Source organism: Acanthochromis polyacanthus, chromosome 20 (genome assembly GCF_021347895.1).
Source record: "Acanthochromis polyacanthus isolate Apoly-LR-REF ecotype Palm Island chromosome 20, KAUST_Apoly_ChrSc, whole genome shotgun sequence".
NCBI classification, from domain to species: domain Eukaryota; kingdom Metazoa; phylum Chordata; class Actinopteri; family Pomacentridae; genus Acanthochromis; species Acanthochromis polyacanthus.
In genome coordinates, this window is record NC_067132.1 from 16,937,155 (window position 1) to 16,954,893 (window position 17,739).

At 41.6% G+C, this 17,739-nt stretch overlaps 1 protein-coding gene across 3 annotated transcripts in view; it reads right to left on the bottom strand.

Annotated features, from left to right (window-relative positions):
- The window catches only part of sema5a (sema domain, seven thrombospondin repeats (type 1 and type 1-like), transmembrane domain (TM) and short cytoplasmic domain, (semaphorin) 5A), a 131,171-nt gene that overhangs the window by 39,348 nt on the left and 74,084 nt on the right, over positions 1–17,739 (bottom strand). For all 3 annotated transcript variants that reach the window (XR_007938384.1, XR_007938385.1, XM_051940360.1), the window contains exons 10-15: positions 16,993–17,197; positions 13,786–13,993; positions 11,821–11,938; positions 7,380–7,561; positions 5,747–5,890; positions 561–708 (exon numbers count right to left, since the gene is read on the bottom strand). Coding sequence is in view for 1 of the 3 variants with exons in the window: in XM_051940360.1 (XP_051796320.1) it covers positions 561–708; positions 5,747–5,890; positions 7,380–7,561; positions 11,821–11,938; positions 13,786–13,993; positions 16,993–17,197 (1,005 nt within the window). In the remaining 2 variants the exon portion in view is untranslated. The remainder of the gene's footprint in view (positions 1–560; positions 709–5,746; positions 5,891–7,379; positions 7,562–11,820; positions 11,939–13,785; positions 13,994–16,992; positions 17,198–17,739) is intronic.

The following is a 17,739-nucleotide window of genomic DNA, read 5'->3' on the forward strand; positions in this document are numbered from 1 at the left end:
AAAAATCAAATTCCCTACCAAAACGTTAAAGAAAACACACAAACAAACAAAAATACACTTCAAGGATCCCATGCATCCACAAGGCCCTGACCCATATTCTTTAATCCGTTTCCAAGAGGGACACGAGAAGCTACAGATATCGTGTTCGCGCTCTCTTATTTGTACCAGGACTGTGGATGAGGGAACGTATGAAAACAGCAACAGAAATAACACAAGCGTCACATCATTCTGTCATCAAGGAGGACGCTCGGATTTCAACACTTCCTTGCATCATCTTTGCCGTGGAGAAAGCTTTGTCGCGGAAAATAAGCCTATTCATATGTGGAGTGATTACTGTGTGTGTGCGCGGTATTAAATAGGTCTTGGTAATAAATCTGATGGCTGCTGCCACCGCATAAATATAGCCAGGGGATTTGGTCGTGTTAGATGTTCCAATTTCATCACCACTGACTGTTCATCGCATCAAATGGCTTAGGCTGAGTTCCTGAACAATGGATAGACGGAGGGAAAGGCGGATCGGAGGATGGTGCATGCGAGAGCTATTGTGTTGAAAGACATACCTGACCACACCCGGGACAGTCGTCGCCGTTCTCACAGGTTCGGCGTCGCGACTGGATGCCTCCGCCACAGGGCACGGTGCAGCGTTCCCAAGCCGACCAGGCCGACCAGTAGACGTGCGCAGGGCAGGGCAGGTGTTCGTTACAGTACCTGGGACGAGACAGGAGAGGATGGGCATGACTCTTCAGTTGATCACACAGATTATATAGTAAGATCGAACTTTTAAAGGCACATGAAAGCAAAAAAATACTGAAAAGATCAATTAAATGAGACAGCTCTAGCAATAAAATGAAAAAAACAACCACAATATTAATTAAAACCATTGTTCTAAAGCTAGAAAATCCAATGGGAATGAAAGAAGCCAGCTTGAAAACTGTTGGTAGCTTATTCTAATAAAAGGTGAATGTTAATTAAAGACAGTTTCACCAAGATGTATGCATACGTCAGTGCAACAAGCTGTCAAAGCAACACTGACAAGGTCATGTATTAATAGCAAACATGCTAGCAGATAGCAAGTTTTTCTTTTTTCTGGTCATCTAATTAAGGTCAGTCCAATGCGACTCTACAATATGTAACTCCGGTGTCTAATCTTTTTACAGTTGCTTCGTTCTTCACCAGCTCCTGGGAGAATTATCTGTAGCTGCTAAATGTTCTGCTGTGAGTACCAGCTAGATGCAAACTGCCTATCTGCTGTTTGGAGGTAGACAAGCTGGTGGGTTTATCTAAGCCTTTTTGCATTTTCAAAACACAGCAAATCAAAAAAAAAACTGAGAGCGCTACATAAAGCTGAAGGTAACTGTAGAGTCAAGGGGATGCTTATCTGCAGGTTTCTCACTTCAACTCTACATCAAAACCCACTGACAGGTGTGAAAGGCATGCTATCTTCAAAAAAATAAATAAATAACACAATTGGTCAGAACTGTAAAAACAGAGAGAATCATCTGATTTTCTACTTTGTGTCATTTGCTGTTCCATCTAAAAACTTCACCACATCTGACCTTAATATTGTATTTTCTCATCAAAGCCCCGTCATTCTACATTTCTCATGAAAAATCACAGAAAATAATCCATTTGCATGAACCAGATTCCGCAAAAAAAAACAAAAACAAGATAGTCTGTGCTCCTTGCTGCAGTGATGAGTCCTCTCGTGACTCAGCTGTGAGCAATAGTCATGTGACAAAAATTCATAGAGCTTTCGGTTGAACTGGGATGAACTGCAGACTGTGCTTACAAAAAGCACACAGGAGGGAGGCTTGGAAAGGAATTGAGAAGTAAGCACTACTGTTTAAAAGTTTGAGGTCACCCAGGCCATTTCATGTTGTCCATGAAAGCTCACAATTTTATGCTGACATAATTGCACAAGGGTTTTCTAATCATCAGTTAGCCTTTCAATACCATTAGCTAACACAATGTAGCATTAGAACACAGGAGTGATGGTTGCTGGAAATGTTCCTCTGTAATCCTATGTAGATATTGCATTAAAAATCAACCATTTCCAGCTAGAATAGTCATTTACCACATTAACAATGTCGAGACTGTATTTCTAGTAAACTTAATGTCATCTTCATTGAGAAAAAAAGAAGATTTTCTTTCAAAAATAAGGACATTTCTAAGTGAATCCAAACTTTTGAATGTTTATGTACGTAGTAAAATATTCATCGCATGTGGAGCCACCATTTTTTTTCCAGTATTGGTAACACCTGTGAGCAACATACATGACATTTGTGTGCTGGCAGTACGTGGTTCAAATGACAGAAGAAACCTGAATTACCACACAAACTTCAACAACAGAGGCTAACTTTTTAAATCATGCAATCTTTTGGGTTGAAAATGAAATGACTACTTTATCTGATTATATGTGAAGGGCACTGAAGATGTCATCACGCTTTTGAAACCTTGCCTGTCAACTGGAATAGCTACAAAGAGTTCAGACCACTTGAGAGGAAGGTCTGAGAGGAAGGCGTGTAAACTTCACTCGAAGCAAACTTTTACAAACCCACCATCTCTCTCTTTGATGTGGCCCTGGAGTGCAGAACACACTGGGAGCCTGAACGTACGACTGCATCACGCCGCCGGAGACAGCAGCTCCGTGGCATATGTTTGTGCGTGGCATAAAAGTCCAGTGTCGCTTTAAAGAACAACCAAGAAAATTGCACCTCACATCTTAATGAACGTGCATATGCACTTTGCATAATTCATTGACACAGCCTATTAAAATAGCCACAAAGTTGCATGCATCATCTCTAATTGCATCGTTTTACAAGACAGGATTACAGCGAAGTCTAAAATACTTTAATTACTCAATCCTCATTATACATTAACGACAGACGATTGCCAGGCTTATTAGAGCTATATAATTTATTTTATAACTTTAACGTATACTATAAAATTGCTTTTATCGCTGTTTTGTTGTGTTTTGGCATATGACTGCCTTTTGAAGAAAACTGAGACTTCTTGCACTGAAACAGCTTTAAATTCATACCCTTCCTCCAGAGGCTCTAGCCGGATATTTCCATTGTGCTCTTCCCAAATACTGTACTATTGTTCACGGCAAATCAAAAGCAACATTTTGTATACCCTTGGTTGTAAAAATCCTGAGAGCAGTGTGTTCCTCTCCACTTTTACTAATCCGCAAGCTTGTAGTAGGCTGACACAGTGGGGAGGAGGAGTGTGGAAAAGTGAGAACAAATGTGGATTACAATCTTGCACATGCATGAGAGACCGACAAAGAGACTCATGAAGCAATTCTCACATACAAACTTGCGCAAAATAAGTCTACTGTAAAAAATTGTCTGCAACCAATCCTGTAGGGTATATTTAGAGCTTCAAAATCATCGTCACACACACTTTAATCGTCTCAGACGACTGAGTGGCTTTGTTATCTTATCCTTTTCTGGTCTTTCTAAAGCACACAGAGCTGATCAGACTAAAACGAGGCTAATTACCCGCTATAGGCTGAGTAAGCAGTGTGGACGCTGTCAGTGTGCTGAGGGAAATACCAACAGAAGGTTCATAAATGCAGGCATTAACCAGCCAGATTTAAGCCCGTAGCGCTGATGTGTACGCTTGGTTTCATGGCATTTGCTTTATCTTTAAAAGCTCTGGCTGCTGCCAACAATCAGGGCCAAACTTATTAGAGGCCTGATGGCTAATAGACATGCAAAAAAAGAGGTGAAAAAAGAGGTTTGTTTTGCCCTATGAACGTGAATAAGCGCGTCTGTGTGCATGTGATCTCATGTCATGTGCATGCATGTTTGCACAAAAAGCCGGCGAACATAAAGCCGGTGAGTTAATCTGAATAGGGTACTTGAGGCAACAGTGGAGGAACAAAGTGTGTAGTGAGCCTTGCCGCAGATGCCTAACACCTCTGAAAGGAGCCCCATAAAATAAAAGGCTTTCACAGCATTAAAAGAATCGTTCAGCGCTCAAAAGCTGACAAAGTGCCAGTCCTCTCCATGCCACGCAGATTAAAGCTTATTCAAAAGACTTTACCTATTTCACACGTGGGTGACTATAAACAGCAGATGTGGTGGAAATTTTTGGATGCCCTTACATGGGCTGAACACGCACTTTCTCCAAAATTTAAACCTTCGATAAACATTTCCGATAAACCTGGATGTGCTCATATTGAACACACACACACACACACACACACACACACACACACACACACACACACACACACACACACACACACACACACACACACACACACACACACACACACACACACACACACACACACACACAGAACATCCCCGTCTTTTTCCCCCCTCAGGCAGACTCAGACTGACACAGCATAATTCATCTGTTAACACATTTTCTCTCCGTCTCTGTGCTCCACTGTTCGTCTGTCTGACTCTATTTCACACACACACACACACACACACACACACACACACACACACTTCTCTCCTCTCACTCCCACCTTACAAAGATCCTTTCCCGGCCCTCACAGCTGGCCCCTAACAGGCCTAAGGTGTTTTAAATAGCTGAACAGAGCAAGTACTGAGAGCAGAGGGGGGAGATGAAACAAATGAGATTAAAGCTCGGAGCGAGAAACAGAGGGGGTGGCAAAAATCTGCTGCTGGCCTCCTGTGGTCTTTTAGTGCCAGCCATTGGTTTTCTTGGTGTGGCTCCTGAGTAACTGGGCTGTGGTGGTCACTCCTTGGAGCCGACTTGGTGGAGCAGTCCTGTTCTCAAGGACTCCACGAGACGCAACGAGAACGAAAAGGAAAGGGGGAAGGTTAGAGGAGGAAGAGAGGAAATGAAAAAGTGCAGGAAAAAAAAAGGAGTAATAAAAGGTTCATCCTTGAAGGCCGTATCCAATTACTCCTCCATCACGATGCTGTTTCTGTTGCCATGGTAACAATTGGCAACAATTTATATCTCGTTTTTCCTCCCCTGTACCTCCTGAACTGTATTTATTTGCACTTTTTCTGCCTTCAACTCTGGTTAGCAGCCGGGGGCTCGATGAAAAACATCAGCATGATGCCTCGCTGCATAATACAGACACTATAGACACAGAAGGAATGCCTCTGTTTAGGAAATCATGCCAGTCTTTACCAGGACAGATTTAAATTGATCTAATATAGCCAATGTCACCTAATTTTAAATCACAGTGGAAACTATGAAAGCTGTCTTTAGTCATTTTCTGGTTTGGCAAACACTAAACTCATAGAGAGCCACAATAAACTACGACTTTAAAACTTCATTGGAAAAAAGAATTAAAATCTCTTGACCTTTTCCACCTGTGCAGCTTTGAATGTCTCTTTGTGCTTCTTCACGTATTTTCTCCTTGAAAAACAGATTTTCTTTTCGGTCCTTGAAGGTTGCTTAGAAACCACATAAACATCTTTAAAAAGGCGATTATTCTATGCCAAAGCCTCCAAAGCTTCAAAACGTAGACTCAGTCTGTGTGTGAAAGCCAGATAATTACCCAAGCACAGGCCTATCCCACTCATTCCTTAATTGGCTGTCACATAGTGGGAAAGAAGTGAGAGAAAAAAAGTAAAACAAAAAGTCACCGCCAAAGTCATACTTCCAAAATGCAGGTTGCAAATTATCACAGAAAGTAACTTTTTTCCCCTTATCTTTGACATACACAGATCCCAAGATGAATGTGCAGCATCTATTTACTTTAATCAGTACATGTGGACGTAGTGTAGGTGTGCGTTGTGTTATTTACCTCTCCTCACGGTTCTGGCCCACACACACTCGGCCGCCGTGACGAGGCGTCGGGTTGCTGCAGGACCGCTGACGCACCTGGAAGCCGATGCCGCAGCTGGTGCTGCAGGGAGACCAGGAAGTCCAGGGAGTCCATGCTCCGTTTCTATAGTGACGCACAAGACAACATCAGTCTAAGCCACAATAGCCACCGACTGAGAAAGAATGCAATTTTAGCTGGTAGACTAAAAACCTCATTATGAAACCTCTGCTTGTTGCACACAGTTTAAAGTTGAGGTTTTTGGGGTTGAGGTATGTTTGTCTAAAAAATGAGAATGCAAATTAATAAGGAACAGCTACACCGAAGAAATATTGTATCTTTGACAGTCATAGAAGATGCTTTTTTGTCTTTTTTCTCCCAGATTCTGCTATTTATATTTCTCAAGACCAAAAAAGTCTGGCGCTTAGAGCCCATTCTTGATTGTTTGTTGCATAGAGGAAAGGAAAAATCACTAAAACGCAACAATCGCTGAAAAGTGTGTAGATAAACTACGATCATAAATGGAAAATATAGCATTCATGAACACTTATTATTACACTTGTATTAAGTTCACGGACATGTACATGCATGTATAGTAACCTGCATTGTAGCAGTAAAACAGTGAGACTAACATTTATAGTGCCTATAAATAGAAAATGAATCAGTGACTCTGTTAATAAAATAGATTAAGTGATGCACAGTATAAAGAAATAAATACCCTGCATGTAGGTGTAACAGCTTTTCATATGAGAATTTGCTGGTATTTCCTTGCTCTGCTTTGCTGTAAATGTAATAATGGGCCCGGGTGATAAGCATTTATCATTACTCTCAGACATTTAATACAATAAAAACATATCTATTTTTAAATTTGCACTTTTCTATTCATAAAAAAAGAGACATACAAATGAGGAACAGCCATACGAAGAGCAAAAACGACACACATTAAACATAACAGGAGGGTATACAGTAGAGTGCCTCCATTGATTATTCATTCCATCATTATAGGGTCTGCTTGACCTATATAAAGGGAGCCAAGGTTGCAAAAGGAACTCATGGAGGACTGCTCAATAGTCTGAATTAATTGCAAATGCATAATGCTGAAATGCATTTCCGGACCTGATTCCAGTTTGTTCCAGAATCTAGCCTCGCTAATCACATCAGTTATTTATTCCGTAGGAAGAAAGTTGAAAATTTCATAATCGAGAAACATTTTGGTTTAGACATGTTCGCGTTTATCAAAATCAATCTTTTTCTGCCTAAACTCTACTATTTTCACCTAATTGAAAGACTGTTAAAAACATCCCCATTCTGTCATGACAGAATATGTTCACATGCCTCGCTAGTTAGGGAGAAGACTGACGCAACTCTGGTTAGAATGTAAAAAATAAAACAGAAACACCCAATCAACACTTGCTTGCTGTAAATAACTGACAGTGACAGTGAAAATGAAATACGGAGCAAATTTGTGGATCCCTAATGAGAAGGTGTGAGGATGCAGGGAATAAATTAATTGACTTTCCTTGTTAAGGTCTCATTACTGTATTCAGATAGATAGATAGATAGATAGATAGATAGATAGATAGATAAGTGCTGTTGTATAACCAAACTCATTTACCTGGAGCAGTTGGCGACCTCCACACTGATCCCGTGGCACTGCTGGCCGCCACACTGAGGTGCAGGGTTGTTACAGGCTCGTGTCCGACACAGACAGGACCCAGCGCTGCCTCCATCATTATGACTACAAGTTGACCATCCCGACCAGCTACCAAAGCCTCCGTCGACTGTAACGTTGCGCACCTGTTAGCAAACAAAAAAGGGCCAAAAATAAAGCATTTTAAAGTAATTGCTTTTCTCGGAAACTGGTCATTGCATTAGAGAGATGCTAGCAGGAATGTGTTGCTCTGGGAAACGCAGCCCACGGGTACGTGTGGATGCAAACAGAAATCAATTTTCCTCAAATAGATGCAAAGATAACTGCATTACATCATCTATACCACATCTAAAATTATGCAGTTATGTGCTGTAAACACGAGGAAGATATACGAAAATTGTTTCGGGATACGATGAGATTCCAAAAGAGAGAGGAAAAAAAAGCAGAGATTCAGGCAAGGCAGATGAAAGCCGTGAACGGACACATTCAAAGGACAGAAATGTGAGGAAATAAAAGTGGCTTCATAAATGAATATCTGAAGCAAAACAGAATCAAACAGGAAGGTTCTGATATTGCAGAAGCTATGAATTACGAGTGATGTCCTGGGCATACGAGCTAAATGCAAAAAAGGCGCCGGTGTGAGATTTGGGGCTGCAGATGCTATGAGCCATGTCGCTACTACATTTCAGGGTGATTTAAAAATGCAAAGAACATTTTCACAGAAGGAAAAGAGAGAGCACGATCATCAGCTGCTTTGGCAGAAGCAGAATAACGTCTGCCCCGCACTCTTATTGGTAATTGAACTCTACCGTGGGCCTAAATGGGGTTCGCTTGGCTGAGATAGACAACATCTGCATCAGTAGGCTGCCTGGAAAGCAAACAACTAGAGAGAGATAGCCAATACAGCAATATCCCAATATCATCTACAGCTGTGAATATAAATGATATGGTAGAGGTACACTACCTACTCGATGAATATTTCATGCAGCAAATCCCTCATTGAAAAATAAAGGGAAAAAAAGGAAATAAATAATTTTTGCTTTTACTGGTGAGAAATATGTAATTTCTTTCATTAAAATGCCAAAATACAAGGGAAAGGGCACTAGAAACAGAATGTTAGGTCAAATCTGAAGGATGATGAAAAGCACTCATGCTTTATGTGTATTATAAGAGAAATAATTCCTTTTACAGACTGAAGTGCAACAGATGTGTTTTTTATTGTAAGAGAGTGTCTTCCATGCAAAAATCATATTGAGAAGAGGTTTCCATTTTACCTGAGTGAAAACTTAGACACATACTGAATCTTACCTTCGCTAAAGCACACAGTAAAACCATTTTTTTTGCTTGTTTCCATACAGACATGAGACTGTGGTGCCAGATGGCGTTTCTGAATAGGGTGGTAAAGCGCATCTCCTTTCTCTGCCTACACACCACAACTCAGCATGCAAACCCTTGACTGGCCTCCAACTCCAGACTTTCATTTCGCATGGAGAACACCGCAGAGCAGACTTCCAGCCATTTTCAAATAGTTAATGGGCTCATAGGGAGTGAAACTGTAACTGTGATAAAAGGTTACTTTACTTTTTAGATCTTGGCATAACATTGTTGCGAAGTCACAATGTTTCTGCTCTGGTCTGACTTCAGACCCCCAATCGTATGGCCATTTCTCGCTGTCAACGTACAAAGTTATTACTGCCAAAGTTAATTCACTCTCAGTCTAAATAAGTCTGGTTAGACTGAGCAAATACATATTCCATCAGTAGTGTGTGCAGTGGTAGCATGTGGTCAGCTGGAAATACACAAGATATTAGTAGCTGCACTGCTGGGAGTATGACTATTATTTTTCATCAGATCCTGCATATAAGGCATGGCTTGACATTTGTGGAAACTGCTCTTTTTTTGGCAGAGAATTGGATGAAAAGATCAACATCACTCTTTTTATGTTTATTTACTATGATGCTGAAGCCAGGAGGCAGTTAGCTTAGAGTATGATAATTGCAGGAAAATTAGGGAAAACCTTTTCTAAAATGTTCTACCATGTTTGCTTCATGGGCACAAAAAGGGAAGTATGAAATACTTTTTGTACGAACAACAGAAAACCTCAAACTAAACATAGAACTTGCAGTAGAGAGTGAGCTCCAGACTTCGGGGTAGTATGGAGCCAAGCTAGCTGTTTTCATTCTTTATGCTAAGCTAAGCTAATTGTGCCTTGTTTCCAGTTTTTATATTTCACAGACATACATGAGAAAGGTATCAAAGTTCTTGTCTAACTCTCCTTTAGTGAACAAACAGCTATATTTTAGAAAAAAAATGCTCTATAAGCTGCACACTAAGCCAAGTGTTTTCAAGAAAATGTTGCTGAAATGAAAGTATGGTTACAGTCAAAAGATGTTATTTTGTTTACAAATGTTCTCAATGGAGTTAAATGATATAAAGACATCTAAGTGGCAGTCATGATAAGAGCTGGTTGTATACTCTTAACACGAAGACGCTGCTACAGTGCCTCATTTCTATCTCCTTAAGTGTAGGCTACACTAGTACATCCTCTACAAATGGAAAAGAGATAATGGCATCCCGCAATCCTTCTCAGTGTTGCCAACTTAGTGACTTTCTCGCTAAATCTAGCGACTTTTCAAAGCTCCTAGCGACTTTTCTTTGTCAAAAGCGACTAGCGACAAATCTAGCGACTTTTTATGCCGTTTTGGAGACTCTGATAGGAAAACTTGGCTCATTCTGCAGTTACTGTTTTCAACAAGCAGCAGGTGCTGCTGTGAGCTTCTCCCCCTCCCAGAGCACAGGCTGTCAGTCCAGTAACACTGCAGCAGTCCCAGTGAGGGGAGGGGGAGACCCACATCACTCCGCGGCCAGACGGCAGATGAATCGCGCATGCACAGTCACTACAGATCCCATCCAGACTTACGGAGCCATATAAACGAAAATGTTTCTTCACTGTCATGTTAAAATAAACCACAGCATTTAGCCTCTAGTACAAAAACATATTTTGGGTGTTTTATATTCACTTTTTGGTCTCTTCCACAACATTATTCCTCTCTCCTACAACGTTGATTACAATTACATGCAAACTGGGAAATATGCAAATTAGGCGATGACGTCATTTAGCGACTTCTAGCGACTTTTAGGACAGCCAACAGCGACTTTCCTTGCTGAGGAGTTGGCAATAGTGATCCTTCTGGCAGTAACATTGAAATGACGCACCAACCACAGCAGACCCACATCAGCAACAGCCATCATTTTGTAGCGTAGCATAAGTGCGGATGGTATCTTTCTCTATGTCTTTCATATCTTTTCTTGGCCTAATGACGTTTTCTACTGAGGTCAAGGAAATGAGTTACAGAAAAGATCTAATTTTTTTGACGATTTGATTGTAGCCTGACTGCTTTTGAGGAAATAATGAGCAGCTAAGTCAGCTTTGACCTTTGGGTTGTAGTTGTAGCCATCTCTCCATCTCTCCATTTGCTATACCTGCTTTATCCTGTGTCTTACACTCATTTTTATACTTATGGCTGATTAACCCACCAAGCATGGGAGGGAACAGAAGCACCCATAGAACACCCATACAGGCACAAGGAGAACTTTTAAACTCCACACAGACAGGCTAACCAGCTGGGAACCCACGACTTTGTAGCTGTGAGGTGACAGTGCTAATCGCTGACCCAGTGTGCTGCTCTGTTTGCAGCCAACAGCAACTCTTTATGCACATACATGGATGTGTGATTGTTTTTGTCCATGCATTTGTCTGAATGCATAGACAGACGCAGCGCTTGCCAGCTTTCTGCCAGAGCTCTGCCGACAGATGTCACAGGGTGCTCAGTGGATTGAATGCCAAATATTCCTCTGAACATGAAGCCACATAAAGGAGTACAAAGGCACACAGCACTCTTATCTGTGACTGGCTTGAAAATGACGTCCAAGAAGCTCTGAAAATGCCGAGGCATGTTGAAATTGATAGGGTGGACACCCTCTAATACCGCTCCCAATTTCAGTGCACGTTAAAATAAATGGAAGAGCTGTTTCGCTAATGAACCAGCAGTCAGAGGTGAACGATTGAGGCAGCATCCTTGATCATTGTGGGGGTACATGCTGCTCCCTTACAGTCAAGTTGTTCAGTCTCTTTTGTTGGCGAGGATATGTTTTACAGGGCTGTTGCCTGTGAGTTGTGAGTATCTGGAGAGCAGGGTGTAGCTTTCAGAGGAGAAGAGCACAGATGAATGTGGGTATTAAATTAATGTGGAGAGCAGAGTGAACTTGGAGGCCAAGGAAGGATAATTGTGTTTTCTACCAACTTGAAAGTTTCAAAGAAGTGACAGAAAATGGATATTAGGTAACAAGTAAGCGAGCAACAATGAGGCAAGTACAGATCTGACAGCAGCGTCATGATACTCACGGGGCATTTTGTAATGCTCTGCTCCCACTGGCTCATTCTGACACTTTCCTCCAGGGTGGTGCATTTCTTCAGCAGCAGATCCCAACCACAGTATGGGTCCCTGGCTCCCACACAGGCTCTACAAGGAGAGAAAAGAAGTCCACTTTTAATGGGCTTTTATTAACCTGTCATGTATGCATGCAGACGGCTCTGCATTGCGAGACAACATGATATCAAACATCAGGAGGGAGCTAACGGAGAAAAGATAAGGTGGCGGGAGAATTGATGGATGGAACTATGGGAGCTGGGGAGAGATAAGATGGTAGAGGAAAGTGTTAGAAAAGAGAAGGCAGAGGGAATAAGGTAAAGAAAAGAGCGGGGAAAGGCAAGAGACGAGCAGCTTGGAGAGAGGGCAAGGAGGTGAGAAAATTAACAGAGATGAGAGGGAGGAGAGAAGCTACTTAAGTGACAGAAAAGACGAGACAGATAAGAAAACCGGAGAGAAATGTTAATTTTGTTTATGAAACCCTGACATGCATTAGATTGCATCTGCATCGCAAAATTATGCCTCAACACAATTTGCTGACTGATTTTTCAGGTAATCTTCAGCCAAGAACCAGGATTATAGTTTTTACCTTTGGATATGCACACGCACACACACATTTCTGACACAAACAGCTTATCTGCCCAGCAAATATTCAGTGTGAGGATACCGTAGTAAAGATAGCAGGATCTGTCTTTGCCATATCTGTCTCAGATGGTTTATTGAGTGCAATAAAAAGCTTGATGATACTCTTTTCGTATAAATACAAGTCTGCGGTGACAGCGCAATGACATATCTCTGAGCTGCAGGCGTCAACGCTGCCTGACATGCCCCTAGTGAAATGTAACAAAGTTGTTCGTGGATTTCATAACAATGAACTGCATGTAGACACAAACAAACACATTTCGGCAAAGAAACATGATCATATGCAGTCTATATCTGTGAAACTGAAGAAAGGTGAGATTGTGCTTGCTTGAACATACAAAGTGGCTGACATAGTGTCTAGGTAACTAACAAAAAGCAGAAACTTGATGTCTGTTCGGACAAAGATATGAGGGGTGACGACAGCAGTGCAAATGAAAGGGAGAAGCTACATGCCAGCACCCGTCTTTAAGGGGGCCTTAAGGGCCATGCAGATTGTACAGCACCAATCACTGAGCCAAAAAACTGAAGACAGAGACAGCCTTCTAATATTTCAAACAGGTAAAAGCTCAAAGAAACGTCAGTGATGAACCCAGTAACTCTCGCTGTAGCTGCCTGTCTGTGTCCATGGTGTTGTTTCTTTTATCTGTTTCGCATTTTCTGACTTTCTTCCAGCCTCTTTCAAAAAAACAAAAAACAAAAAGCATGAACGATGTGATGAAGAGCTATAATGGCTGCAGAATATATCACACAGCCACAGCTGTAATATGAAGCCTTAACTCTTTTGTGGATTCCAATAACAGCTCATTGTGGGAGCGATAAGGAATGCAGGTGTGATTCTTTTGCTGCGTGCGATGATGGATGGGATCCCAATCTTGTGGTGAGTCTTCACACCCCGGCCTCTGTCTCAGGTTTTCTTTGCCAATATTTATGCCTTGACGGACCGTCTTCCAGACAGACAGAAACTCAATATATCTGATGAACACACGCACAATCACCGCAAGACTGTGCGTGAGACAGAAAGCACACGTTTTCTGTGCGTGTGTCAATGACAACGAGACTGGAAGACAGTCAGAGAGACAGACAGAGGGCAGCCATGGGCACCTCCAGTGGCACAGACAAAGCTGATTTAGAGGGTTTTAAATCTCAGCAAAGGCCCCTGACCAACACAAAGGCCTGGCCCTCTGTGATAAAGAGCATCTTATGAAAGAGGGGGCTTTCAAACTTTGCTTGCGAGCTCATTTGCTTTTGACAGCTTCCATTGAGATTAATGGAGTTTGTTTGTCAGTGGATGCACTCACTCTCTGCTCTTGTGGTAGCTGCATCTCTTGAGCGGGATCTTGATGACCTGGTCTCTAACACCCACATAAAGCTCGCTGCGGCTGTGCAGGATCAGCAGGCTTCGGATCGGCTGTCTCTTCCTGGGCGGGAACAACTCGATCTCCTCCAATAGGCAGCTCCCTGTGGACTGGTTGAGAGGGGAAAGCACTTTCCTGATGGTACCGTAATCTGGAAGGGAAAGGGGAGAAGAGAGGATTTGGCCACACAGAGGAAGAAACATGATTATCTGCACGAGAGACGGTAAATTCCAGGAGGAGCGAGGAAAGGAGAGACATAGTAGAGACTCCGAAGAGGGAAAAAACAACAAAAAATATATGCTGGATGAGCAAAAGTGCACATAAGCCAATGTGAACTCAGTGTGAACCACATAACAATCACTTCCTAACAGAGAGGCTCTGAAATGAGACTGTCAAAAAGAATGGTGGTGGCAGGTGTGCCAGGCTTGGTTATGCCATCTTCATGCAGCGCTGTAGATGCAACCAGGGAATTGATATGACACCTGAATGCATGATTTCTGCCCTACTTTTCTTTGAAGGGGATATTCCAGTGGATGAAACCACTTTGTAGTTCTCAGAGAGAGAGACGAATGTTTAAATCCGTGTCAATGTGAGTGTGTGCTGACCTTTATTTTGTGTAGGGCAGGCCCTGTGCGAAGACGTTAAGCGCACATTTCCTTGAGGGAGAACTAAAACAAACGTCATCTATTATACATGCAATCCCCTGGGTGAGGAAGAAGTAATTAGGTGCACAGTGATGCCATCGGAAGAAAGGTGAAATGCTAATAGATGTAAAATTTAAGTTTTCGCCCCCAAGGGATTAATGCAAATACTATTTCAAGAAATACGTGTAAAGAAATACAAGATCTAATTCAGCTGAAGCTACATGGTGAGACTGGTGTTCTGGAAAATTGTAAGCTAACCAGGGCTAACATTAAACTGGTTGTTGGTCATGACATAAGTCAGCATTGTAGTATTCTATTACTCTTTTTCTTTGTTTATACAGCACATTATACAGTATACAGAGTATGATAAACAAAGGTGGTGCACTGATATTCTTGCAGCACTGTTTACTGTAGGCATATTGTTTGCATTGCAATTTTTGCCTGAATAGTTTTTATTTTCATAAATGTTTTTTTTTAAATCATTATGTTTTACTATACTTCCTATTTAATTATTGAAAGATTAAATTATGCATTCCTGTCTTTATACTGCTGCAACTACAACATTTCCCTCCTTGGGATCAATAAAATCTAACCTTCTCTTATAATGTCTCCTTTTCCTATACTACATATGCTAAAATACCAATGATATGACACATGTATATATGTTGGACCACTTCATTTCTTTATTTACTCTGCCACCTGCTGTGAATTGCACATTTAAATAACTCTAAAGTAACAAGTAGTGCGTCTAATTACTTTGCTGTTGAGTCATTAGTAAATTACTATTCAGATCAGTGATTTCTCAAGGCATGCACCTGGTTAAAAGTGATGTGGTTTTGTGAGGAAGGAATTTTAAAATCTTTTGGATTTAACTAAATTATGTTCACATTAACTGCATGAAGAAAAAAAAAACGACTGCTGCAGGGCAGAAATTACAAACGAGGGCTGAATAGCAAATGAGGGGAAATACACTGCAAGCCACATGTTCGAATAATAGAACTTCACACCTTGACATCTTTGGACCCCCAGTTGGAGCCATCAGGTTTCCCACAATGGCTCCAATCAGCAGGGTGTGTTTAAGCGTTAATAATAGCACGCGATTAGATACAGTATGTGCGCTAGCCAATGGCCTTGGCAGGGTTTCAGATGTTTTCATTAGCGTGTGGTGAGTGTCTGGGGAACTTGCAATGTGGGCAGCTCTGGTCCACTGCTACATTGATCACAGCACCACGCAAACAATGAGAGGGGAGTTTTTTGAGGGAGATGCCAAGCACGGAGGCAGTGAACTGGAACATGTGAGTGTGTGCGTGAAAGAAAGAGAGAGAAAGAGGGCGTAAGCTCGTATGTGAGATCCTAAAATAACACTGACGCTACAACAGGAAGATCATGTTGACATTTCCCACTGGGCTTATGGTACATTAGCACTGTGAAGTGGGTCACTACGTTCAAATTCTGCTCGGTACACCTGCTCATAATCCACGTGTGCGCCTGTTATATCATAATACAGCCGCTCAAACAAACTGGTGTCTATCTGGTGTCTTGCTGATATTGTTTTCCACACCTTGGCAAGTCTAACATCACATATTGTCACAGCAGCATGATCAAACAGTGTAGCGATAAGCAGACCGATGTCACGACAACACGCAGAGGAAACGTGCAAAGGCGGTATGTGTGTGTTACTAATTACCTGTCTGTCTTCTTTGACACGTGATTGTTGGCTGTTTCTCTGTCTTTATGATGTCTGTGTGTGAGGGATTGCCTTGGAGTGACATGTGGCGTTCTGTTTGTGTGTGCGCGTGTACATTACAGCGTATGCGTGCGAGTTCGGTCAGTGCATATGGAGAACATATGGAGGTAAAAAGCGCTCAAATTCGTGTCAAAGTCAAAGCTTTGATGTCTACATGATGGTGATGCAGATCGATTGGTTTTCTCATTCCTCTTGCATGCCTTTTTAATTTCTCGCAGAGGAAACAGAGGGCCTGAAGAGGAATACTCGACGCCCTTGAAGAATTTTTCTGTAACAATCAATATTCATGCCTGTATGAGTAATAATCAACACTTAAATTCAAAACAAAAAAACATCCTTGGGTGTAATCCATTAAAAAATTAAACACTCAAACCTTAGCTAATATGCTTTGCAGGGCTGTGCAGGTGTGTTCTCACAGATCCTAATTGGTGCACGGAGTATTAGATTATTCAAACTAAATTCTCCCCATTTCAGCCCAGTGAGACGGATAAAAATGGGGGAAAAAACATGCATAAATATTTAATCTGAAAAAGCTGATTGACAGAAATTGTGTGTTTATGTGGGATCTCGACAGTCAAAATAAGAATACTGGGAAAATATATTTCCAGGACCTTTAAGTTGTCACAAAATGACACCAGACCATTGAACTAATATGCATATGATGAAAACTGAGACAGTAATAGTCAACATATGTGAAAATATAGACTTTCCAAAACACATTATCTGTTTTGTAAAGAAAAAGAGTCATAAGGAACCTACCAGTGGCCAAATAAATGATGTGGAATAGCATGTCTTTCCCCTGCACCACGTCCACCGCCACATGAGTGAAGCGGACGTTGTCCTCCATGAAGTAGGGCACGGGCACCACGGGTTGGACCACCTCGTGCATGAGCAAAAACTTCTGAGCGTCCTGCAGGTTTCTCTGAGTCAGGTTCACGTAGGAGCCGGAGTCGATGGTGCCGCACTGTGGAGGTGGGGAAGTCGGAAAGAGAGAGGTTTGACTGACCGCATTAATAAAAGCCAAGCTCTTTGCGACGGCAAGTTAATAAGCTTCAGATTTTTGCCCCGAAGTATCACCAGAGTTGGAAAAGAGACGGATTGAATGATTAAATGAACAAGGTTTTAAAGTCGATCGCTGCCTTGTAGCGATGGTTTGCTATCCTCACAACCTCAAGGCTCTGTAGTCAATACGCCAAGGCTGATGGGAAGAGACTGAATGAATGTTTGACTTAGCAGGTAGTTATCTCCTTTATTAGATTTTTTCCTCATATGCATTTATATTGCTGGTGAGCTTTATTGGAACCTCAATAATACTGTGTCTTGATTGTGTCATTCTTTACCTCAAAAATAATATCTTTAAAAGCTTTTTCAGGGCTTCATTATTGCTGTTCATAATATTTCGGAGTACAATGCCCTCTCTCTAAATGCAGAAAAATCATTCAAACAAAGAGCTCCCTGAAAAATAAAGTCCCTAAATTACCTGCAGCCAAGGTTTTTGGGCTGTGA